Source organism: Elaeis guineensis, chromosome 15 (assembly GCF_000442705.2).
Source record: "Elaeis guineensis isolate ETL-2024a chromosome 15, EG11, whole genome shotgun sequence".
Classification (NCBI taxonomy): Eukaryota; Viridiplantae; Streptophyta; class Magnoliopsida; order Arecales; family Arecaceae; genus Elaeis; species Elaeis guineensis.
In genome coordinates, this window is record NC_026007.2 from 71,102,643 (window position 1) to 71,127,660 (window position 25,018).

Sequence of the window (25,018 nt, forward strand, 5' to 3'; positions counted from 1 at the left end):
TTTGCTTTTTATTTTTTAGCTGCAGTAGTTTAATCCTGGCATTTCTTGTGCTTTATTTTTCTGCAGATAAAACTACTCTTTCGATCTGGCTTTGATGAGGCGGAACTTAGAAGTTATACATCAGTTATCCATGCTAATGTGTATCAGACAATTAAAGTATGCAATACTGAAAAGGGTGTGTCTGTTTGTTTCTCTAATTCATGTAATGAGGGTTACTTAGTGTCAAGAGCTTGGGAGAGTTGAACTTCTTTTGATGTGATCATTCATATGCTCTTCTTTCCTGAGGTTAAATTGATTGTTATCAACAGATATTGTATGATGGAGCAAAGGAACTGGCACAAAACGAATCAGATTCATCAAAGTATGTCGTGTCGATTGAAAATAAGGTTTGTTTATGCCTTTCCCTGTTTTAAATTGTCTCTTAGCTCTTCATACACAACCTACTTGCATACATCCCAAAAAACAGGAAACTGAATGAATGGAAATAATATCTGCATTTGTCTCCTTGCATGTTTGTCTTGAGGATTAAATCCTGGAAGTGTGGTTCTTTTATTATAATTTCTTGCTAACACCATAACTTAGACGAGGAACTTGTTCATGTGCGCTTAATGCCAAAGCAATATATTGTCTGCATACTTGTTTCAGAATATAGTGCAGTCAAACCCAATACCGTCTTAGTGTTTTTCGACAGCATGTTAACATCATGCTGGCATTTTGTATTTTATCATATTCACACTTATCTCAGAACTGCTACATGTATAAATGTCTTGAACTCTGGAATACAAGATATGCCTAGAGTTTCATTAATTTTTGATCCATAAATATTCCTGAATTTGATATTAGGTAACTGGCAAACTATTACTCCTTTTCTGAAGAAAACACGTGCATGCTCTTGATTTTGTTAATGCTTTGAGAGTGTTGTTGTGCTAGACTTTAAACTAAGGACACTTTTTGTGAAGATAAGTGCTTAGAGTAATGATTGTCTTCTACTTGCTTACATTTTCTTTCTGTTTTATTATTTATGATGTTTGACGTAAGTTTAAAACAATACTGTCCTTTTGACATTAGGAAATTGGAGAAAAACTGTCTGACATTGGAAGCAGGTTGGATTATCCATATCTTACTAAAGATATCGCACATGAGATAAAAAACTTATGGAATGATGCTGCTATTCAGGTAGATTCTGGTATATTGCAAAGTACCATCAAATGGTGATATTTTCATAGTTCTATTTGTCGATAGGTAATTAAGAGCAGCTAATCATTCCTGATAGTTGTTAATGTGTATATTTACAGGAAACTTATGCTCGTGGAAACATACTACAAGTTCCTGATTGTGCTCAATATTTCATGGAGAATTTGGAACGATTGTCTGAAACAGATTATGTTCCAACAAAGGTATAGTATATGCAAAAATTATTATGTACCAGTTTAGTATTGTATTTTGAAATTGTTTTTCCCAGTTTTGTTCATAGCCTTTTGGTTGTGCTTGTGAATGCCTCTGCATTGTCATGTATTTGATGAACTCCATTTATAAGAAATCATGCTATAGAAGTGGAATACACTGACATACCCAATGTAAAGGAGCGGTCTATATTCTTTAAGCATGTTGCAGTGTTAATTTAATGAGGTGACGGTGTAAACCCTCTTTTAGCTAGGTTTATAGGAGAAGGTGTAGCAGATGAAGGGGAATCTTATGGTTGCTGGTTTTGAGATTATCCTGTTCCAAAATTTATGATGGAATAACTCAGGTTTCAGAAAGGGATTTGCGGTATGAGGTAATTGATTAGGAACATTGGAACCTCGAATTGTTGGCATCAGAGGCACCAATACTCACCAAGAACCTTTCAGGATCAAGCATGCAAGCAAGATAGATGCCTCTCACTGCCTGATACAGGACCAATCGTTCACCTAGGCACCACATCGCCTGTACATGTGCAATCCATTGCAGATCAAGCAGGTTGGCACCAATTGGTGCTTAAAACTATAGAGACTAGAACAAATAGAAGAGAAATAACCCACATAATGGTGGAAATCAAAGCAGAGTTTTGGTATAAATGGGGGATTAGGGTTCAGGTTAGATCTTGAGTGGATCAAGCGAGTGATGGGGTCGATGGCCGAGGACGAGTTCCAGATCATAGAAATCGGTGAAGAGGGATGGGGGAGTGGTTAGGTTTTTGGTAGAAATTTGGGTTAGGTTTCAGGATTTTAGCCATAGAGTGAATTAGTGCCTTAGGATGTCAGCCGACATGGTAGTGAATGGGAAGCAGAAGCACCTGGGCTTGGCTGGAGTAGAAGAGGCATGAGTGAGAGGATGAGAGGAGAAGGACAAGGTGAAAGGCATGGGGGAGAAGAGATTTCAGCGAGAGGATCAGAGGATAAGGAAGCAAACCCCAAGCAAAGGTTGTTGAACAAAGCTCCGAGGATGGGGAGAGTGGCTGGAGGTGAGGACGAGTGTGAACAAGAAGAGAGAAATGGTTTCCACGAGAGGTGATGGCAACATGAAGAGAAACCCAATTGATGCGATGGGTGTAAGCAAAACCCCTCTGCACTTTTCCTGTTTGCTGCATTTGTCCTATGGCCAATTCCATCCTAGGACCACTTGCAGCAGGTGAGGCCCTGCTGCAGCTCTAAAGACATTGGGCATGCCCATTTTTCAACCAACCAAACGGCTGAAAAAGGCCACTTTACTATAACTAGGGTTGGCTTGCACCTAGTTACAGGTATCCAAACACCACCTAAGTAAATTTTAGCTTCCTTATTATTAGGCTAATTCGGAATAACTTCTGAAAAAGGATGGTAGATCTGTTATTTACTTTGCTACCTCCTGATCCTGTTTGTTTATTCTTCTATTTACTTCCTTTTCTTGTCTACTCATCTATATTTCAATTTGGAATCACTTTTATGATGGCAAGTGGACAATGTTTGACTTACCATGCTTTTGTAAGGAGACCGTGCTTCTAAATCTATGTTTTCTACAAAAGTTGCACCAATCATCTTTCAGCGGTATAATGATGCTAATAGTTGATCTTTCCTTTGACTTCTCTGATTTTTCTTCCTTTATACCATGGATGTTACAGGAGGATATTCTTTATGCCAGGGTGCGAACAACAGGAGTTGTGGAGATCCAATTCAGGTGGCCTTTCTGCATAATGTATCTTTTCAGTAGATATCTTTTTGCCTCTTTGTACATCTTGTTTATGCAACCCATGAAATAGTGGTTTTAAGATTTAGCCTAGCGCTTAGCTTAATAATTTGCTGGGCTGATCCTTTCCCTGCATTTAAATAGAATGCAGCTCAACTTTTGGAATATGTGGTTAGGAAAGAAGGGCGGAACCAAAATTATTGAGCATGATAACTTCATAATCTGTTGATCCATTGTTTCAACAATTTCTAGCTATCAACATTTACCTTTTGTAATATGTAATCTATGACTCTACAGTTTTGTTTGGGGTGAAAATGTGCACATTGATATTATACTGTAATTCTGATGCTCTGGTCTGTGGACCTGATTTTTACTGTATTTTTTACTTTGAAGTTGTCACCCAGAATATTTATTTATTTTTTAATAAAACATTTTTTTCTTCCCAGTCAGTAAAATATTGTGGGTGCTTGACAAAGTGTTCTAGTTATTTTGCTCTTCGCAATCAGTAAAACGTTGTTGTTGCTTGGTAAAAGTGTTCCAGTTATCTTGTAACTGGTAATTTGATTAAATGGAATGGTCCTTCTGCAGCCCTGTAGGAGAGAGCAGAAAAAGTGGTGAAGTTTATCGGCTATATGATGTTGGAGGCCAGAGAAATGAGAGGAGGAAATGGATCCATCTGTTTGAAGGTGTAACAGCTGTAATTTTCTGTGCTGCAATAAGCGAGTAAGCCTCCGACGTCCTATACGATATGAGTCCTGCAAAGGATTTTATTTTTATTTTTAAATGTTTTCATGATATAAAAATTCCTGCTGTCTATGTTATGTAAAACCTTCTCTTTATATTTTAGAATTTGAAGTGCATCACTTAAACATTAACGGATTTGCAATGTTCTGTCAGAATTATAAGTGTGGTCAAACCAACTCTATTACCTGCTTATGGGTCTCCAATGTTTTGTTTGTTTAATGTCTTCTGGTTAAACATGCCTTCCATTTTAGCTTCCAATTTTTTGCTTTTTCAAAAAATACTTTTTGACTGTTCTCTGTCCTAATATCTTCTGGTTAATTATGCCTTCTATTTTAGTTGCCGGCATTGTGCTTTGTCAAAACATACTTTTTGACTGCTCCTTATCCTAAGCAATTGCCTAACGTGCATCTTAATCCATGAGTTGGAATGGCATCTCTTGCAGACCTCAGATGCTACTATAGTAATCCATCTGTAATTCTGGGCGATGCTAGTATTCCATACATGAATGGTCTGTCAAACTAGGTTCCTTTTAATTGACATCTGCTGTTACAGGTATGATCAGATGCTTTTTGAGGATGAGACAAAGAATCGAATGATGGAGACCAAAGAGCTCTTTGATTGGGTCCTGAAGCAAGCATGCTTTGAGGTGTTCATATAGCTTTTGTTATAAGTTTCTGTTCCATATTTTAGAATTCAGTCAGTTGTGAGCCCTCTCCAAATTTAATAAATTGTCTTGAGCAGAAAACATCATTCATGCTGTTCCTCAACAAATTTGATATTTTTGAGAAGAAGGTTCAAAAAGTAAGAGTTCTTCCACCGATCATCAGTCAGTGATATGCATTTATGCTAATACACTATTCGCTCTTCTACAGGTTCCCTTGAGTGTTTGTGAGTGGTTCAAGGATTATCAACCCATGGCATCCGGAAGGCAAGAGGTGGAACATGCATATGAGTAAGTGGTTTTGGCGTTTAGCAATGCAATAGCAAATGATCCAAATCTGCTGTAAGATGCCTACGAAACTTTTAATAGAAGAATTCATATCATATAAGGAATACCACTGCAGGTCAGTGCATGAAAATGAGGTTTCCATACCAATTGCATGCTTTATTGGGATTCTTTATGTTATCATTTTGTTTGTTCTTCAACTATTCTATGACAGTTCCACTGTTAAATGTGGTTTTCAAATAGTTTGCTGGTTCTGCCGTTTGAATCATCTGATAAAAAGGGAATTACAGTGAGTTGGGGCTTGCCTTGGTTGTCATTGACCCGTCTGCTTAGCAACTGGAGGTTTTAGATTCAATTCTTGGGTGGTGCATTCCCAAAAATCTGGACTTGGTAACTAAAATGCGGGTGTTTCTCCCCCTTTTCTCTCTCTTAAAAGAAAGAAAAAAGAAAAAAAAAAAAAGAAAGAAGGGGAAAAGCCATGCTTTTCTGTCCCAAGTTGTACTCCAAGTCTCTGTCGGTTACATCAAAGGCAAGGGACTCAAAGGGACATGCAATTTTAATTAGTAAATAGTTGAACGAAATTACCTACTAACATCATAATGTGTAGTTTGTTAAATGTAGAAATATTCTTAAATAAACGTACAGCCTCAGCATGATCTTTTAATCATAATGGACTTCCTTACTAGTTGTCTTATCAGTCAATACTTCATCGTCTTCAGATAAACAGATATGTATAGGAACAGACAAATGGGCAAAATCATTTTTAATAGAACTAGACCTGAGTTAGTGGAGTAGAAAAAGAGGTACTTCTGGGGTGGTAAACATGATTTGCCAACTTCAGGGTAGCATGGCAGTGGTCTGTGTTATGTCTTGGTAAATGAAAAAATGCCCACTTAATACAATAAACATGGGAGAGTTATAAATGTTGAAATGGATATGTGGTGGATTGAGGAAGAACAAGCTGAGAAACTGGCATATCAATGGAAGGAGGAGGCAGATGTTTTGCTTCAATTCTGGACGAAATTATTAACCTTTTGAGATAATGTTGGCATCTGCCATGGCTATATTTGGACTGCGGAGGCTCAGAGATAAGAGATACTTGAATGTGTATAACAGTGAGGAGGTGGATAGCCATTAGCAAGAAGGATTTGCAAGTTGGGATTCATCAAGACAAACTCAATTTACTGGTGCAAAGCTTGATGTTCATGGTTGTAGCTAATCCACTGCTAAACCTGCATATTTTCTTATATTCACAGCATTTTGTAAGAAATGACTTGTAAACTTTGTAATATTTAGTTTACATGTGCATATGACGATCTTAATTTCTTATATTTCCCTTGTCATTATTGTTAAGCTTGTGTATGTTGTATCAATATCTAAGCTTCTGACAGGTTTGTGAAGAAGAAGTTTGAGGAACTTTACTTTCAAAGTACCAAACCGGAACGTGTGGACCGGGCATTCAAGATCTACAGGACAACCGCCTTGGATCAGAAACTTGTAAAGAAAACTTTCAAGCTGGTTGATGAGACCCTGAGGAGGAGGAATCTCATTGAGGCTGGCTTGTTGTGAGCTTGAGTTCTTCCCAAATATTTGATGAGCTGATCAAGAATTTTGGTACTTATTTGTAATTCTTTTTACCCAACATGAAATTCTTCATTTATCTCCCACTGGTAAAGAAAATTGAAGCCTTTAATCGTATCTGGTTGTTGCTGTTAAAGAGTTGCCGTTCAATTTACTTTCAGATCCTTGATTTGGTTATACTTGAATGGACATCAATTTTTTCCCCCCGTGGTGCAAGGGTTCTTGGCCGTGAATTTGTACTTGAGCAGAGCCTGAATCTTTTGATCATTGTCTGATTATGATTCTCAATATACATATGTTCTAAAATTGTCCGCCAGTTGTGTTATGAGACAACTTTTCTGTGTATAGAGGTCACCTAATTTTCCTAGACTTCACCTTTGGGCTGATTTTAATTTTGTATGGTCATCAGAATGTATCCTGCGAGCATAACTTGTATTAATGTTATGCTTGTTATGTTGTAGAAGAGAATGAGGGGCCAAATTGACCTGGATTTGAGTTCTCAGAATAAAGAGAATTGAGTAACAGATGCGGGGAATGGCGATCATTTTAGGTTAGAGAACAGTATGGACTAGGAGAGCCGGAAAAGAAGGGTGGCTCAGTGGATGGTGGTGTGCATGTCCTTTGTGTGGGTTTTTCTGATAGAATTTTTCGAACAAAATTTTGCTTTGATATTCTCTGAAATGTATGATTAATTTCTGAAGAATAAGTGCCAACAGCATCAGCCTGAATAACAACATAAGCATTGAAATCTCTGCTGGGGCAGAAGGTATAGGATTGTTAGTGTGAAAGTCAGGAGCCCAAGCATGCACAACTTTATTTGCTTCTTGAAAGATATGGTTGGTTGAGAAGATGGTGAGAACTTGTTGCCGGTTGGTTGAGAAGATGGTGAGAACTTTTGCCGTAAGACCATGTCATTGAGAAGAGGATGATGTGCACATTTAGGGGAAGCTGAAGAAGTAATCCATGACATGACAACCGATGAGTCGCCCTCGAAGACAAGCTGGTCGCATTGCAAATCTAAGACTGCTGCTCTTAAACCTTCCCAAGCACCAACCAGTTCAGCAAGGTACTCTAGTTGAATTCAATCTAAATAAGCCTTCAAAGATAGACCGTACTGTCCCGAATAACATACGCCACTGGTGATTTACCTTGCTGAACCAAGCCTACGGATGTTGGTGTTGAATAGCTTCTTCCCCCAAGTATCAGTGTACACATTATGTGATCTCGGATGAATCGGGAGATTTTATACCTTGGTATTATGAGGAATTTTTTATCAGAAGAGGTGCTTTTATTCTGACTCCTCGTGCTCTCGACATCAAGAGAATTTGCAACCATTCCATGCTTTTTTGCATTCACCGACTACTAGTATAGATGGAAATATCAAAAAAAATTGGCTACCATAGGTAGCATAAGATTTATTATAGGTTGTACACATTGATTCTCAAATAAATTTTAATTTCGATATTTGAATATGTTCGCTTAAAAGGGAATTTCTTCCTTGTTATTCAGGGAAAATCATTTCAAAATTTCCTTCCTTTTTGTTAGAACTCGAATAAAGCTAAGTACTTAAAAAAAGTATTCTTTAATTTTTAATTTTTATTTTTTTAATGACAAAAAAATTGTCATTTGGCTGAACAGACTTGATTAACACAAAAATATTTAGATTTGTTCTAGTATGCGTGGTGATTATACATATATCGCATATGTATGCTATACAAACGGTATCTTTAATATATATATATATATGTATGTATTATGTATGTATGTATGTATTATTAAGTTGGAAAGTGGATAAAAGTTCAAATCTTCCTTGGCTGCCCATCGTTTATATTATGGTCCTGCCCGATATTCTATTTGTAATTTACTATCAAACTTAGTTAGATAAAGTCTCCAGCTGTTATTTTGGTGGGCCACCTGGATAAAAAAAGAATCATATGGTGTGGGTACTATAAATATTATATGGAACGATCTTCATAGATTGTCATATTTTTGTTAACATTGATCTTAAAGAATAAATCTAAAAATTAAAATTTTTTTATTAACGAAATCGTCAGTCTCGTGATTTAAAAAAAGTATAATATTTTTTTTATTTTTAATATATATTTTTATCAGTATATACTATATGACTATATAATACATATTAAATAAATTACTTATCGAGAAAGTCATCAATACATACCTTCAAGTAAATCGATACACAGTTTCTAAAATATAGATTTCATCAATACAGTATATGATTAGATGATATAAACTTAGCAAGTTAATCATCTAGCAACCTAATATATGTCACTAGACTCTAAATAAATTTATACATAGTTTGAAATATTATGTTCATTAATACACATTACATAGCCTAGTATATATACTCATTGACTTTCTGTACAAATTACAAGTTTTTTTGATATACATTTAACAGTGATCTAATTAATATTTATAAATAAATCAATACATAGTTTTTAGAATATGAAGTTCACTGCTACGTAGTATATGAATAGGTGATACACATTTAAAAAATTAATTATCTAATAATGCACACTTCCAATCAAATTCATACATAGTTTCCAAAAAATAAAGTTCACTGTACAACTATATGGTATGCTGATATATACTCATTGACTTTTTGAGTATGCTTTTTATCTGAGAATACGTATTAGATTATCATTAGATGTGTATTAAAAAATCTTATAGTATGTATCACAAGTTGATAAGTATATATTAATAGACCATGTAATATATTGGTGAATATAATATTTCAGAAACTATATATCAATTTATTTGAAGATGTGTATTGAGTTATTAGATGACTAATTTACTAGATATATATCGGTGAACTTTATATTTTAGAAATTGTGTATTGATTTATTTGAAAGTATGTATTAATTTGTTTGATAATTAATTTGTTTAATATGTATTATATAGTGATATAGTATGTATCGATAAAAAATATGTGTTGAAAATAATAAAGAAAGAATGATATAATTTTTTTTATCATGAAATGATCGTTTTTATTAATATAAAAAATTTTTGATTTTTAAATTTATTTTTTAAAATTAATTTTAAAAAATTTGATAAATTAGAAAGCCTGTCTCACATGGTACTGTAGGCCTGCCCCATAAGATTTTTATTCATATGGATAATCCTCTTGAGATGTCAGATGGTCCCACATAACGGCCTGGTTTCGGATTAGGGTGGTACCGATTCCAGTAACGGGGTGTCCAAGTTAAATCACCTTCGAATTTCAACGTTCAAGATCACAACGGGAGATCCAACCTCGAAACTGAAGCGGTTCATCATTTCAAATTTTCTGGGTAGATATATCATCTTCATTTACCCTATGTCCCCGCCCTCCCTGGTCGCTCCCCATCCTTTCCCTCTCCTCTCCACCGCCACAGGGCCGGCCATCCCTCGCTTCCCCGGACGGACGCGCCCAAGTCCAGCCACCCGCCGACGCCGCTACCGCTCCTCTCTGGTGAGCTCTACTCTCCCGTCCGCCCCCTCTCCCTCTCTTTCTCTCTCCCCATTCTCTATCTCGGCCCCACCCCATCTTCCTCTCCTGCATCTTTTTCCTCCCATCTCATTCCCTTGTCGCACGCCCTAGCCCGAAAACGGTCACTCCCTCGGGGTAGGGGTAGGGTTAGGGTTTACCAGCAGTAGGAGTAGTGCTTTCACGTAATCTTTTTCTCATCAGTCGGTTGGGTTGGCCTGTGAAGGGTTTAATCTCTTTAATTTGCAGCATTTCTTGCCATAGAGCGCGCCTTTTCAGGTCATGTGGAAGAGAACGCAAATGCTTCACCTGAGAATAAATTTTTATGCTTTTCTCTTTTATTCTTGTTAGAAATGGTTGCATAGAATGTGTTAGTTTAGTCATCTCTCGTTTGTGTCGTTTGGCTTTGCTAATAATTAAATTTTGCTCATGATAGAATGTTTGGTTCTCACTTATGTATCCTTAGATGCCTTACCTAATCCCTGTCCTGAAATTTCTAGGGCATCAAGAATCCGCCGTTATCATGCCTCAAGAACGGCTTTTGTAAAACTAAGTTTATAGTTCGGTTATATGTTTGTAGTTGCTATCCAATCTTTGGTTGATGGTATATTATTGCTTGATCTCAGTTTTCTGTTTGTTTCATTCTGGTTCTGCTGGTACGTCTTGAACTCTGATATAAATGTAGAACAAAAACGGCCAAGACGATGGGTCCCTTCTTCTTTCTACCGGTTAATCACACAACTCTATGCCACTTTTCAGATCTCATTGGTCCTACATAAGGACACTTAGATCCTTGCCATCGTGTAATTCTCACTTATTTAACTATGGACCCGTCCGTGTTTTTAAATTTCCACATTGTTGAGGATCCAACATTCTTATTACTTAAACATTGCTTTTGTAGTGTTAAATGAATGCTTTGCTTGCATATATGCAACTATCCTCTATTCTCTCTCTCTCTCTCTCTATGCGTGGGGGGGGGGGGGGGGTTGGTTGCGGCTATATGTCTCCATTGTACCTTCTTTTATCTATATAAAATACCAGTTTGAGATCCTGCCTTCCTCAAACGTTTCATATCAAAAGTTTCTAGAAACCAAATTTTTTATTATAAATAGTGCTCAATTGTTGTCGATGTGTCATTCACACTTATTCATCTTTAAATCCGTGTGTTGATGACATAGTTATTAAACTTGGATTGGAGGCCGACCCAAGGTTGGGTCATTGGGTCCAACTGTACCAAGTCAATCAGTTAGATCAGGTTTCCATTAAAAATTATCTAAAATAGAATTATTGTAATAAAATTTGCATAAATATTGATAGTTTTCATTTAATACTATGCTACTCTTCAAGCATAAATTAAAAATAATCACTAATCATTTAATATTTTGAAAAGAATATAAAAATATATGGAATATAGATGCCCATTCAGTGATTCATTGTCGACCACTATGATGGCCTTCCAACAATTCCATTCCTCGCTCCAAATTCGGTGGTCAAAGAGTTTCATAAAATGTTCCTGTGGTGTACACACACCGTACATACATTCTGTCAGATGAAAATAGTTTACTATTTTTTATGGAAATAATTGACTAGAAAATATCAGAACCTGTTTAGAATAGCTTCATCTAATGATATAGATAAGATAACAATGCATTATAATGAACTGATAATGAGTGCTGGTGCAGTGGTTGAGCAGTTTTATATTGTACCATAATGATGAGAAAATATTGCAACCTATTTATTATAGCTTCATCTAATGATGTAGATTACTATAATAAAGCATCTTAGTGAAATGACAGAGGTTTTATATTGTACCTGACATCTGCAATTTTTTTGAGTCACAACCAGAAATCTGCAGTTTGATTCCCACTTTCAGCCCTATTTTTTGAAGCCTTAGAAAACTCAGTTCACCCACTTTTTGCCTGCCTGGGTTGCCGTTTTTTCCAAGAAGCAAGCCAAGAGTGGTTTTGGACCTGTCGAAATGCATTCCAGTCCCCTTAGGGAACCGGACCAGCCAGGGGTTAGATTCTCTGGTTTTCCGGTCCAACTGGATGGTCCAGTCTGGGTTAATTAATATGGTTGAGGATCCACCATCTTCATGCCTCGGGAATGGTACTTCTATTACTGAATTTATATGTTGGTCGCTTTCTTTTAACTTCTTTGCAAATATTTCTAATATCATTTTCTTGCTTACTTCAATCCCTAGCTTTGGGTATAGATTTAGTACTGCCTTTCTTTGATCAATAAATATTCCATATATCAATGTCCATGCTTTCTTTAAGTTTTAATGAAGAGTTGAGAAAATCCAACTTTGTTTAATCAATGTTCTTGGATCTTTGCCTGTGGTGTGTTTCTTAGCTAATTTAACCTAGCCTAACTAATGTCCTTCAATATCTTGTGTGTTGAGGGTCCACCATCTGCAAAGCTCAAGAATGTATGCTCTTCTTACATGTTTATTCAAACTCTGTGCAAACCTCTCATTGTTTGTTTAATGGGTGAAACTACTCGTTTTTAATGCATGGCTATTACTTTTCTCTTGACCTGGAACCCTACAGAAGAATAGAAGTGAAATGTGAAGAACCATTCATAAATTTTCTAGAGAACAGATATTAACATTTAAAATCCCAAAGAGATGGAATGATGTTTGTGTTGTTGGGAAACGAAAGGAATGCACAAATTTTTTTTTTTTTCTTTGGGTGCATCTTTTTGTCAAGGCATTGTCTTAATGGCCCAGGGGGGTGGGAGACTGTTTCCTTGATGTTTTGGGTCTATCTTGAATCATTGTGCTTATCTCTCTTGAAAAATTATTATTTTGATATTTGATGTCAGTATCATATTAATAAGTCCTTGCCAGAGTGCAACAATATCATAAATATTCATTATAAGTTTGTTGAATCCATGTCTTGAAATTTTGTTGGTGCTGGGTTGCTTTTCCAAAGTCTTGAGGTATGATACTCAGACAATTATATCTATACCATTGGTGCATGCTTGCTATTACATACTGGCCTCTTATGCTTTGGTTGTCAATATCAGTTGGTTTTTTATGTTCTGGTATTCTTTTCAGTGTAATAATGCTATGCATGATTTTCAGAACCATCCTGAATCGGGCGGTTCGGGGCATGCCGAACTGGACGACGGAAAATTGGGATGATTCCGGTAGTGAAAACGGCACACGCCGATGCCGGGGAAGAAAGAGAGAAAAAAAAGGAAGAGAGAGAGAGGAAGAGAGGGATAACCGTCGGAGGCCGTGGTGGCCCTCTATGGCCGTCGAAGGCCCGTGGAAGCTTGGTTCGCCAATAGGACTGCCGCAACGAGTGAGAAAGAGACAGAGGGGAGGCCGGAGATAGGAGGATGGGACAGTGGAGGGGCCGTCGGAGTCGGATGGCCGCTGTGGCCACCGGATGGCGGAAGTGGCGTGGCGGAGTTGCGGCCGCAGAACAGGGGAGACGCCTTTGTTCACGTTTTTTAAAAAGAAAGACAAATGGTGAAGTTGGCACTTGATTTGTCGGCTTCACTTTTTGAGAATTTTTTTTAAAAAGTTTAAAAATAGTGAAGCCGGCTTTGCTCGCTTCACTATTTCAATTTTTTTTTAAAAAAAACCCAGAAGCAGCTTCACTGTTATCGGGCTTTTTTAAAAAGGCCCGTGAAACAGGGGCGATCACCTCTATTTCACGTTGTGGAGCTGCAGGTGGCATTTACGCTGTCCGATGGCCACAATGGCTAGTCAGAGGCCCTCCGTCGCCCTTTCGGTGACCCCCTTCTCTTTCTCTTCTTCTCTTTTTCCTCTTTTTCTTTTTTTCTCCTCTCTGGTTCGTCCCTTCATCCTTTGTCGGTTCATACCGGTCTAATCCAGTATGGAACCGTATCGGACTGTGCCACCGGCCAATCAAAATGGCCATCGGTACCGGAACTGAGAACCTTGGCACTATGTATTCCATTTATGCAGTTGTACTGTTGTTGTTTTTGATATCTTTGACAAACTTGTTCATATGGATTTTAATGGAGAATCATTATTTATAGACTTCAATATGGAGTCTGCAGCTCAAGATTCTCAATCCCGTACATTTTCGATCAAACTATGGCCACCTAGTGAAAGTACAAGATTGATGCTTGTGGAGCGGATGACTAAGAACCTTTCCACGGAATCTATATTTTCCAGATGTTATGGACTTTTGGGCAAAGAAGAGGCCAGCGAGCATGCTAAACGGATAGAGGATGCATGTTTTGCTGCTACTAATGAACATTTTGATAAAGAGCCTGATGGGGATGGAAGTTCTGCAGTTCACCTATATGCCAGTAAAACTAGTAAGCTCATGCTGGAAGTTCTCAAAAAAGGCCCAAGACCAAAAGAGGATGGAGAAGTGGCTGTGGTTAGTACGTCTCCTACAATTGGCAAAACTGTTTTTCATATCTCTGATGGTCGTCAGGCTTTTATTGATGCTGAGGAAGCCAGGGAACTTCTAAGTCCTCTGACAGAGCAAGGGAATTTGTATACAAAGACTTGCTTCAGCAATAGAAGCTTTGGCATTGATGCAGCTCATGTTGCAGAGCCTATCCTCACATCCCTCAAAGAGCAGCTGAAAGAAGTAGACCTTTCAGATATAGTTGCAGGAAGGCCAGAGGATGAAGCTCTTGAGGTTATGAGGATATTCTCATCAGCCTTGGAAGGTTGTGTGCTAAGATATCTGAACCTTTCTGACAATGCCTTGGGTGAGAAGGGTGTCAGGGCATTTGGGGCACTTCTAAAATCCCAGAACAGCTTGGAGGAGCTTTACTTAATGAATGATGGGATATCTGAGGAAGCTGCAAAGGCCCTGAGTGAGCTTGTTCCATCAACTGAAAATGCTAAGATCCTGCATTTCCATAACAATATGTCTGGAGATGAAGGTGCAGCTGCAATCTCTCAAATCCTGAAACAATCTCCTGCATTAGAGGACTTCAGATGCTCATCAACAAGGGTGGGCTCTGAGGGAGGTATAGCATTGTCTGAGCCTTAGAGACTTGTACTCATTTGAAGAAACTTGACCTCCGAGACAACCTATTTGGTGTGGATGCTGGGATGGCCCTGAGTAAGACTCTCGGAAAGCTTGTTGGCCTTACTGAAGTTTACTTGAGCTATCTCAATTTGGAAGATGAAGGGGCCATAGCAATTGCCAATGCCCTGAAACAGTCTGTTCATTCCCTTGATGTCTTGGAGATTGCTGGAAATGAGATCACAGCCGAAGCTGCCCCAGCATTGGCAGAATGTGTGGGTTCGAAGCAGTTCCTCAGGAAGCTGAACTTGTCTGAGAATGAACTGAAGGACGAGGGTGCAGTTCTGATTGGCAAAGCATTGGAAGGTCATTCACAGCTCAAAGAACTTGATCTAAGCACTAATATGATAAGGAGGGTCGGGGCAAGGTGCTTGGCTCAGGTAGTGTCAAATAAAACTGACTTTGTGCTTCTGAACATTAACGGTAATGCCATCTCTGAGGAAGGTATTGATGAAGTGAAGGAGATTCTGAAGGCAGGTAAGAACTCTGTGGGTGTGCTTGGACCATTGGACGAGAATGATCCTGAGGGGGAAGGTGAAGAAGAGGTAGAGGAGGCAGGAGAGCAGGGTGTTTCAGGAGATGGAGGGGAATTGGAGTCAAAGCTTCAGCAACTCAAGGTAGATCAGGAGTAAAGATTGTCAGTCACTTGATTCATTGGGATACAAGCTTCAGTTGTGCGACTCAGTTTATGCTCTATCCATCGGCTACTTTGTCTTCAGGAATATATTACAAATGGCAGTAACACATTTTCTGGCATGTTGACTATCATTGTTCTTGCTGTGGAAGGCCAGCTTTTACTGGAGATCGATAACCCTCTGTATTAGGTCCTTCATGGGTAGCTTCGGCTTGACCTTTAAGATGCCTTGCTATGCTTCTCTCATTGTTAGTAGAATAGATTTTGGTTTCGGTTGTCGTTTGGGCTCTGTACTGTGTTCCCTTTTGTTATCCTGTTGGTGATTGGTGCTGTTTTTACTTGGTTTTTGAGGGTAACAACAGCTCATTCGGATAAAGTTTGGTTAATCTTGCAACAGCAGCTGTTATCTTAGTCATCTGATGGTGCCAATTATCGTTGGCTTTGGCTTTCATGTTGTTTGAGGTTTCCTGTTATTGTTATTTAATCATTGGACTACCTAATGTGGCTAGGGTCAACTTTATAATGTTCGACCTGATGATATCGAAGAGCCAATCAAATGTTGGATTGCAGTTGGTTGTGTGGAATGTAAATGCTACATGCTTGTGCATCCTGTTAGGATTTGTTTATTTGCTTGCAATTTGACAGGTTGCAGTTGCTGATGCTGCCGGTTGAGACGTGGAAGTGCAAAACAACTATTTGGATACCTGCAGTTGTAATTGTAGGCTATTTTTGAACTGCAAAAAAGGTCCGAATCCTGTAATTGATGGCACAGGTAAAATCGTGCTGTATTTCTTATTATATAATTTATTGCCATCGGAAGAAGTCCTTGGAAGAGTCCTCACCACTCACCAACCATTAAGATTAAATATTATATAATTTCAATATATATGAATTATATATTAATTATTTTAAGAAATATATTATAAATTTTATAATAATATATATATTTACTATAATAACATAATTGTTATTGTTACGTTCATAATATACTTATTTGAATTTTTATTATATCATAATATTCTTGTCATAATCTATATATGTGATCAGTAATCATAATTATATTGTAATACTATTATATCACAACATTAGTCATTATAATATATCTAATATCAAATAATATATCTAATTTTAGTGATGTTAATTACTATAGTAATTATTGCTACAATATTATGATAATATAAAAATAATCTTTCCCTATTAAAACTGCAAAAATAATATGGTAATTTAATAATATAACTATTAATATTGTAATAATTTAATAATAACCTTTCCCTCTCAAAACAACAAAAATAATATGGTAATTTAATAATATAACTATTACTATGATAATTTTGATGTGCAATTGAAAAATATTTTTTAAATTCAAATCTTCATTTGTTTAAAAGATAATTTTTTTAATTCGTTGATCAATGATATATTTAAATATCATCATTGATTTTCTCTGATATCATTCATCGTGTCCTTTATATTAGCTATTTTCTATCTCACAAACATCTGCCTTCAATCCCACACCTGAACCGACGATGGCATTCTTCTTGGTGTGGATCAACTATGTACACTGCCATACTTGTCCACCTAGGAGAATGTCATCTTGCTTTAGTGTGAGATTCAGATCTGAAACTCGGCCGGATGAGATTTTAACCCAATCCCAGCCGATGGGCAATCGTTCTGAAGACTACCGTACACTACAATTGTCTGCATTCTATAAGGATCAGGATGCCAATCCTTCATAGAGACGGCCATTATGCAGCCCAACACTAGAACTACTCCATCTCAGTCCATCTGGAACTACCGATCCAACAATTATTGTTCTTGGGTTTCTACTTGAATAAGTTATTCGAGCTAATCACTCTGCACAGGCGAAATTCTTTATACAGCATCCGCGGCGTAGAAAATTCGACGTAGAGCGTACTGTCTATCATTAAAACCATATAATCATTATTTTTCAATGCATATTCGTAATTTTTTTTATTTAAAATTTTAAATGATGAGAATATTTTTTTTAAAAAAAAATTAAAACATCCTGTGATAATATTATGATATCCCGTATTGAAATCATGACTTGTTGCACAGGATGCCATAATTTTTTTATAAAATATTATAAAAAAATATTTTTATAATTAAAAATTTATAAAATTTTAAATATCGAGAATATTTCTATCAAATTATGATATTTTATATAAAAAATTATAATTTTAATTGAGGATGTCATGGTATGGATACAGAATATAATAATTTTTTTAGAAAAAAAAAATATTTTTATCATTTAAAATTTTAAATAAAAAAAAATATCACAGGCATTGAATGTGAAAAGTAGTGACTACTGTGATCCATGAGGCAGTACATCTCACATTGGATTTTTTTACACCATGGGCGGTGCACAGAGAATTTCTCCTCTGCACAAACCCGTTACATCATCAGCATCATATATCATATAATGAAATATTTGTGAGGCCCAGTTCGTTTGGCCCGGCCTAGACCACAGAGGAAGACCAAGCTATGCTGGCCTGCCCAAACTGAAACTAGGGAATGCCGGCCCCGTCTCTATTTAAGATCCCCTTCCCTCTGCCAACCTCCATCACCAAGAACCACCTTTTCCCTCTTTTTCTTCTTGAGCTCGCCATGTCCCGTCATTATGGCCATCGGAAAATGAGGTCGGAGATGCTGCCGGAGCCAAGGTAAGTCTGACCTTCTTCTCCTTTAGTTCATCTTCTTTCCCTGGCCCTAACGACCCCTCGCCGGCCTTGATTTCTCTAGAAATAAATCGGAAAGAAGAATGCCTTGTTTTAGTCGAATTTCTTTCCCATTTTTCGGCCATCAGCGTAGCTGTCCCTGAACACCGAACCCTTGGCTGAGCTCCTTGGCTCCTGTAGCTTACTCCACGATGGAATTATGGCTTCCGGTGATTGGCCAACGACCAAAAACAAAAAGAAGCCTGATTGCCCTGTTTTTTTGATTCTTTTTCCTTTGATTTCTTGCTGGTCGGTCATGGCCACCGACCGTCCACCATTGCCCACTACCGGCTATGATGTGCTGCCGCACCCAATCGGACCACTGACCACCACTCCTTCCTCTGTTCTGCCAAGGAAGAAGAAAAAAAACAGAGAGAGAAAGAAGACCCATCCCTCTCTTTGGTGTTTCTATCTTTTCTCCCACTCTCTCTTTTTAAGACCAGTTCAAAGCCTTGTTCCGTTAGCTATAGACCTAAGTTGGCGCAAAGGGGCTCAAGATTGCCATAGTACTCGAGCAATCTGTCAGGCTAATCACCCCGACGAGTGTCTTTGAAATTTATTATTTATGAATCTATTGGTTAATCTTGATCTTGATCCAGTGTTTCATGATTCTTTGATCAAATTACTTAGATCTGACCCATTAACAATCTCCTCTTTTTATTATTTAATTTCATCAAATTCATTAATAAAAAATAGACCACTCGTTATAAATTTTTAATTATCATATTTTTTATGCATATGTTATTGAGAAAATTATATGTTTTTTAAATAAAAGACTAGCAAATATGATGTGAAAATCATGCTTTATAATGAAAGATAATTTTATAAATATTTTAAATAAAAAATAGTATGTTTATGAAGTATAAATTTTATTATGTTATTTAGTACTTTTCTATCTTTTTATATGTATGTTTTAAAAAAAAGATATAAATACTTTCGAAAGTTCTTGAATAGCTATATATAACGCCTCAAATTGAGAAAGATCAATATCCGAAGCTAGTATCTATATGAACACGGTCCTATCAATGAGTATAAAATTGATATACGAAATAAAAACTCTATCAATTAGAACATGATCTCTGTCACGAATATAAAATAATCGTAGCACAAAATATTCGAGAGTAGCACTTTGAATTATAATATGGCTAAATGGCAAAGAATGATTTGTAATTTTGTATGTACAATGAAATCATATTTATGAATTATTAATAGTTGGAGCATGCATGATATGTTTTATGACTTATTTTACCATACAGTGCTATGAAATGCTCTATTTTTGTAATACTTGTTATTTTTTTAATTGATGCATTGTTAATGAAAAATACTTATGCTTGATCTGGTTAAAGGTGTAAGTTTTATTTACTGAGCTGTTCAGCTTATATCTGTTAGGATTTGACACTTCGAGATTTGGTCCACATTGAGCCCACAGCGAGGTCTACGACGACGAACGAAATCCAACGAGCCTAAGATCACCTCAAACGGAGTCCAGATGATCGAGATATGCTTGATTGAAGTAGGTACGAAATTCGAAATGGTGGAGGATCGCCGGCGGGCCGGTGGAGCAGTGGTGGCGCGGCCGCGTGCGGCCCAGCGCGCAAAGCACGTCCTAGGCCTGGGCGCTCGCGCGAGGGCACGGCCCAGGCCCATGCCCAGGCGCACGCGCGCAGGCGCGGCCTAGGCCCAGGCGCGCTGGCGCGAGCGCGGACTAGGCCCACGCGCACGCGCGTGCGGGTTCAGCACCTTGGTATCCCGATCCATAGTGGATCGGGTGGTGCACAGGCGGGTGCATGGACCGCGAGACCGTTTCCCCTCGGTTTCTCGCGGTCCACCGTGGATCGGGCGATGTTTCTCCTGCGTTTCTCACGATTTACAGATTATTCCGTGAACCGAAGGCGCGATCGGATGGTGGATTGATCTCCCGATGATGATCCAACGGCTAAAAGCTTTTATGATTCATTTTGGGCATAATCTAGCAGGTTGTTTTGATCATTTGATGCAGATTGGATGGCCGAGAAGTTGCAGAAGTCCGATCAAGAGTTTGTTTCCGATAGTAGCTGGGTTTTTAAGGCCCAGTTCTGTGAACAGAGAGACCTATGGTGGTGTGCGGCTTTGTTCAGGAGAGAAACCCAATGAACAGAAGCGCCGCGCCGATAGGAGCAGGAACAGAGGCTCTAGGGAGACTGTTGGACAGCGGACAGCGATCGCTTAGAAGTTCAGGAGGCCTTTCTAGAGAAAGAGCTTCCTGTGAGGGAGTGATTGGGTGTACGAGGGTTGAGAGTGTGATCTCCTGTTGTAATTTTTTTCTTTTCTCATAGTGAAGCTTACGTGCCCCACGGAGGCGAGCTCTTTTTTGGCTGATCCATGTATTTGATTTTCTGTTTTATTTCTTCTTTTTTCCTGCTGCGATGCGTGGTATCGAAAAGATCCTGAGAGATGGTGTCTTGACCAGACATCACCAACAATATCTTTTTATATTTTTTTTCCTCTTTTCACATGAATAAGATTAGAAATGATGGATGATTTAGACTTTAAAGTTTATACTAGCAATTTTGAAAATTTTGTAGCCAAATTTTAATTTATTGGTTGATTACGGACTTGTAGACAATAATTTTATGAATTTTTAAATAAGTCTTTGATATTAAAATTTAGATTTAAATGCTCTAAATCAATCTTAATTTAATTACTTAATGAATGATTAGAATTGAATTTCATTATTATATTTTATTTGATGAATATAATTGTTGGTCTTCATGTTATCGTAGATTGTACCTCGTAATAGCATTGTCATGTTAAGTCCCAGATTTAAAGGCACGACAATTTTCAACAATTCCAAGATTTTTGTGACATAAATTATTGACAGTCATAAGCAATTCTAGCCATCCCCTATGTAGTCCACAAAGTGAACCACTGCACTCTGAAGCTCAGGTTTGCAAATTAATAGCTACAATTGGTTCACTGCACTCTGAAGCTCAGGTTTGCAAATTAATAGCTACAATTGTTATTTGGGGTCCGATAGGGATGTGGATTGATAGAACCCAGAAGGTGTTTGGTTGGGGTGAGTGAAGATCCAAAATCGGAATGAAAATGGATAACTTCCATTCTAACTATTTGGTTGAAAAAAGTCTCATTCCGATTCCAATTCTGAGATGGAATAGAAATGATCCAATCTATCTTAAACTCAATCCTCACTCTCCTCTAAAGATTCAAATTTTCGTTCCAATTCTAATTTTAGTTGTGAGCCAAACACTTCGAAGAATTTGACCATTCTAATTTCGATTCTAATCCGTTCCAATTCTGATTGTAAACCAAGCATGCACACCCCCTCCCATCCCCCCCCAAAGTTAAATCGTAAGCCAATGATTATCTACAATAGATAGGTGCAGATTTCGATTCCAATTTCGTACATCCCACAAGGACAACAAATTTGAAGAAAGAGCCTAATGATTATCTGTAATAGATAGGTGCTCAAAAATAATGTCCATGATGCTGGACTGAAGAAACTCCAAACCAAAAGGCCAGAACTTCAGATTTAAACAACGTCCAATCATAGATTTTACTTAACCATTTCTCGGTATGTAATGAAATTGGAATGGAAGAATACCACCATCCCAGATAAAAACAAAGAACCATACATCTGTATACATTAACAAACTAGACTAGCTAGATTAGTGAAGAGTGGATTTCATGCTACAAGGGGTAACAATATCTAAGTTCTATAAGTTAGATTATGCAGCATTTTTCGTCAAAATTGGATGGTTTGCAGGCCAGTGCTTGTGACGATCTTCAAATTTTCATATCATCGAAGTCAGAACCTCTTTCACCGTTCAGAAGCAGATATAGTTCTTGAACTTTCAGATCTCTGATAACCTACTCCCACTGAAGCATGTTGAATAGAAGTCCAATTTCACAGCATGGTTCTTCAACTACGCAATTGGTGGCTCAAGGAGCTGGACTAAGAACTGAGCAGATGGGAATTGTCGAAGGGATGGTGGGAGTTCAACATCTGTTGGATCTATCAGGGGAATAGCCTTTGATATGTCTTCAGTTGAAAATGGAATGCTGCAATCACTGAAGTATCAGGATGAAGTAATATGGTAGTAAAAGCAGTAAATAAAAAGGAGATTAAAAATTTTGAAATCAAAGAAATGTTTTCTTTATCTTCAATGTGCTTTGTGATTTGGTGTGCTCATATTTACAGCATTGCTAAAGTTGATATTGCATTCTAAGTGTAATTATGCAGTTTCACCGCACGTACTTCATAAACTATTAAAACTACTACATTTCACGTCTCATAGCGGATGATAAGAGATCTTTCCACGGAAAGGATATCACTTGGTAGTGCAATCTTGAGGCAGTATTCCTCAATTGCTAGCTTCCATGTTTTAACTTTCAAGGTGATTGTTGAAAGGCTGAACATGATTGAGGGAGATACTATTTTAGCACAACCAACTTTGTGGAAGGTTACTGAATTCCAGACAATTTAGCTCTTACAAAGTGGGGACTCTATGCATGCACCGGTAAGCAAGAGACGGCAATGGGTCAGGCCGAGTGTGATCCATGTCATATGTCATAGGGAAAAATTATCAACTTGAACCTGACTTGTTTATTAAATGGATCAGAAAGCAAATCCTGAACTCTTAGGTTGCGTTTGGTTACACTTTTTGATTTTTGATTTTTAAAAAATATTTTTTATTTTTTTTGATTTTTGCTATTGAGTAAAAGTAAAAAAGCAAAAAGTATATTTAATAACTACGTTGCTATAAAGCAAAAAGCAATATTTGGGGATGGCAGGTGAAGAGCTCGATGAGGGAGAAGGGTTCGGAAAAAGAAAGAGAAGGGGGTGAGGAGGTGAAGAGCTCGACGAGGGAGAAGGGTTCGGGCTCTTTACTTTTTGATTTGGCGTTTTAGATGTGGAGAAGCAAAAAAAACAGAAAAGCAAGTTTTGGAAAGTAAAAAATTTTTGCTTTGCATATAAAGTAATTATTTTGATTTTTGCTTTTCATGGTGTTACCAAATATTGCTTTTTGATTTTTACTTTTTAAAAATCAAAAAACAAAAAAAATACTTTTTTAATGGCTAACCAAATGCACCCTTATCTATTTATTAATAGGTAAGACAACATCATAGATAAAACAGACATCCTTATACATGAGACCCATTTAGTAACCTTTTGGCCAACTTAACCCCATTCCTCCACACAAACACACAAAAAGGAAAAGAAACCCAAATCTTGCATCCAAAGGCGCTAAATCTTACCCTTATCCTTATATTAGTTAATTGTGTCTTAAATAGGTTGGGTCATAATGGTGTTGATCCTACCTGATTATGAAACAGATCAAACCGGATTAGATAGGTAAAGACTCTAAACCTAAAGCTGACCTGTTTAATAAATAGGTTGTCATGTTGATCCATTTACAACATGAACCTGTTTATGACAAACCCATACCTGCTTATCTCATATCGGGTTATTGTCTGCTTGGTGGTCCGGGTCAGGATTGCTGCTCCTAGTAGTAAGGCTCAGACAATTGGTGTTAGGTTTCAAATTTATTGAAAGATGTTAGGGATAGATTACAAGAATAAAAGGATGTCAACATGGGTACAGACTTTTTTAAGCAAGAAACAAGGGGATGCATTTGTTACTTATTTTGGTATTATGTTCCGAGTAGATCAATGCCAGGTGCTAACTCCTAGGTTGATGAATTTTTGAATTGAAAGAACTATTATATGGAATATGAGAGATAGCATTTTCATTTGTTGTGAAGCTACATGGGATGCAAAAATTGAGGGCACTAGAGGTATGCTTGTTCATTGAACGGTGGCTATAGGAATGTCTTCAAATTGGCTAAGTCGGTCAACCCTATAGTTTAAACCCATTGCTACTTGGACCTGTGCCCTAGGCCTCCTTGTCTTCCCTTACTAGGTGATTTATTGGTGGAGCAAAATCTTAGACTCTCTTGATAACAAAACATGCAATTCTTTTGGGAGATACACATGCTTATAACATGGAGTCTTTCAACCATCCCTGCCTAAGATGTCTGATGCTGACAAAATGACCCTCCAATATAGACAGAAGGAATGATCAATATTGAATTGTGCTGTAAGGGTGGTGGACTTGGTATTTTAAAAATTAGAACTATAGAACCTAAATTAACAACTAAGCTAAATGAATTAAATTTGGCATTGATAATTCATGTTTTGGTGCAGTCATTTTGGTGATTTGGGTCCTCTGAATCTGTAACACTTCTTCGGAAAAAATTGACATTTATACATGAATATATGCTAGAAGTAGACTAAAAATGAGAGCAGGAACAAATCAAGAGTTTTATTGACTTGATGTAGTGAAAAAGATAGCCAAATCTTCTGGTTAGACTTAAGGTATTTAGGCCCAAGATTGAAACTGATGTGTATACGAACGCACACTTTGCCATTTGTCCTATACAAGGCTAAGATCAAATTCTCTAGTACAATTGTTTTCTAATTATCTCTTATTGTATTTGGGATCACATTCAAACTATCCACTATATTTGGGACCAACGATTCAAGTCCTAGTAGGGCGTCCACAGGACACCGAGATGGAGTACACCATCATCCCAGTGTCTCGATCAGCACACGTCTTGGGACATCCCCTACTTCAAATGTAAGGATAGGGTAAGACGATGGCATGTCCAACTCTATGAAAAAATCGGGACAGCCCTATCCCACGGTATTTAAAACCTTGTTTTG

The 25,018-nt window shown here is 37.5% G+C and overlaps 3 protein-coding genes across 3 annotated transcripts in view; 2 read left to right on the forward strand and 1 right to left on the reverse strand.

The window, feature by feature from the left end:
• Positions 1-6,621, forward strand: part of LOC105058626 (uncharacterized) — a 28,033-nt gene extending 21,412 nt beyond the window's left edge. Inside the window, exons 10-19 of the mRNA XM_073249118.1 lie at positions 67-156; positions 309-386; positions 1,069-1,176; positions 1,296-1,397; positions 3,080-3,135; positions 3,733-3,867; positions 4,441-4,534; positions 4,630-4,689; positions 4,761-4,840; positions 6,226-6,621. Of these exons, the coding sequence (XP_073105219.1) occupies positions 67-156; positions 309-386; positions 1,069-1,176; positions 1,296-1,397; positions 3,080-3,135; positions 3,733-3,867; positions 4,441-4,534; positions 4,630-4,689; positions 4,761-4,840; positions 6,226-6,403 (981 nt within the window). The 3' untranslated portion in view covers positions 6,404-6,621. The remainder of the gene's footprint in view (positions 1-66; positions 157-308; positions 387-1,068; positions 1,177-1,295; positions 1,398-3,079; positions 3,136-3,732; positions 3,868-4,440; positions 4,535-4,629; positions 4,690-4,760; positions 4,841-6,225) is intronic.
• A 3,088-nt stretch (positions 6,622-9,709) lies between these two features.
• On the forward strand, positions 9,710-15,978 carry LOC105058627 (RAN GTPase-activating protein 1). The gene is given in 3 exon segments (XM_010941610.4): positions 9,710-9,884; positions 13,917-14,885; positions 14,888-15,978. Coding segments are annotated over 2 exon segments (1,635 nt in total). The 5' UTR covers positions 9,710-9,884; positions 13,917-13,924; the 3' UTR covers positions 15,562-15,978.
• Positions 15,979-22,218: 6,240 nt separating this feature from the next.
• LOC105058836 (protein OPAQUE1-like) overlaps positions 22,219-25,018 on the reverse strand; it is a 130,382-nt gene continuing 127,582 nt past the window's right edge. Inside the window, exon 38 of the mRNA XM_073249198.1 lies at positions 22,219-22,354. Within this exon, the coding sequence (XP_073105299.1) occupies positions 22,219-22,354 (136 nt within the window). The remainder of the gene's footprint in view (positions 22,355-25,018) is intronic.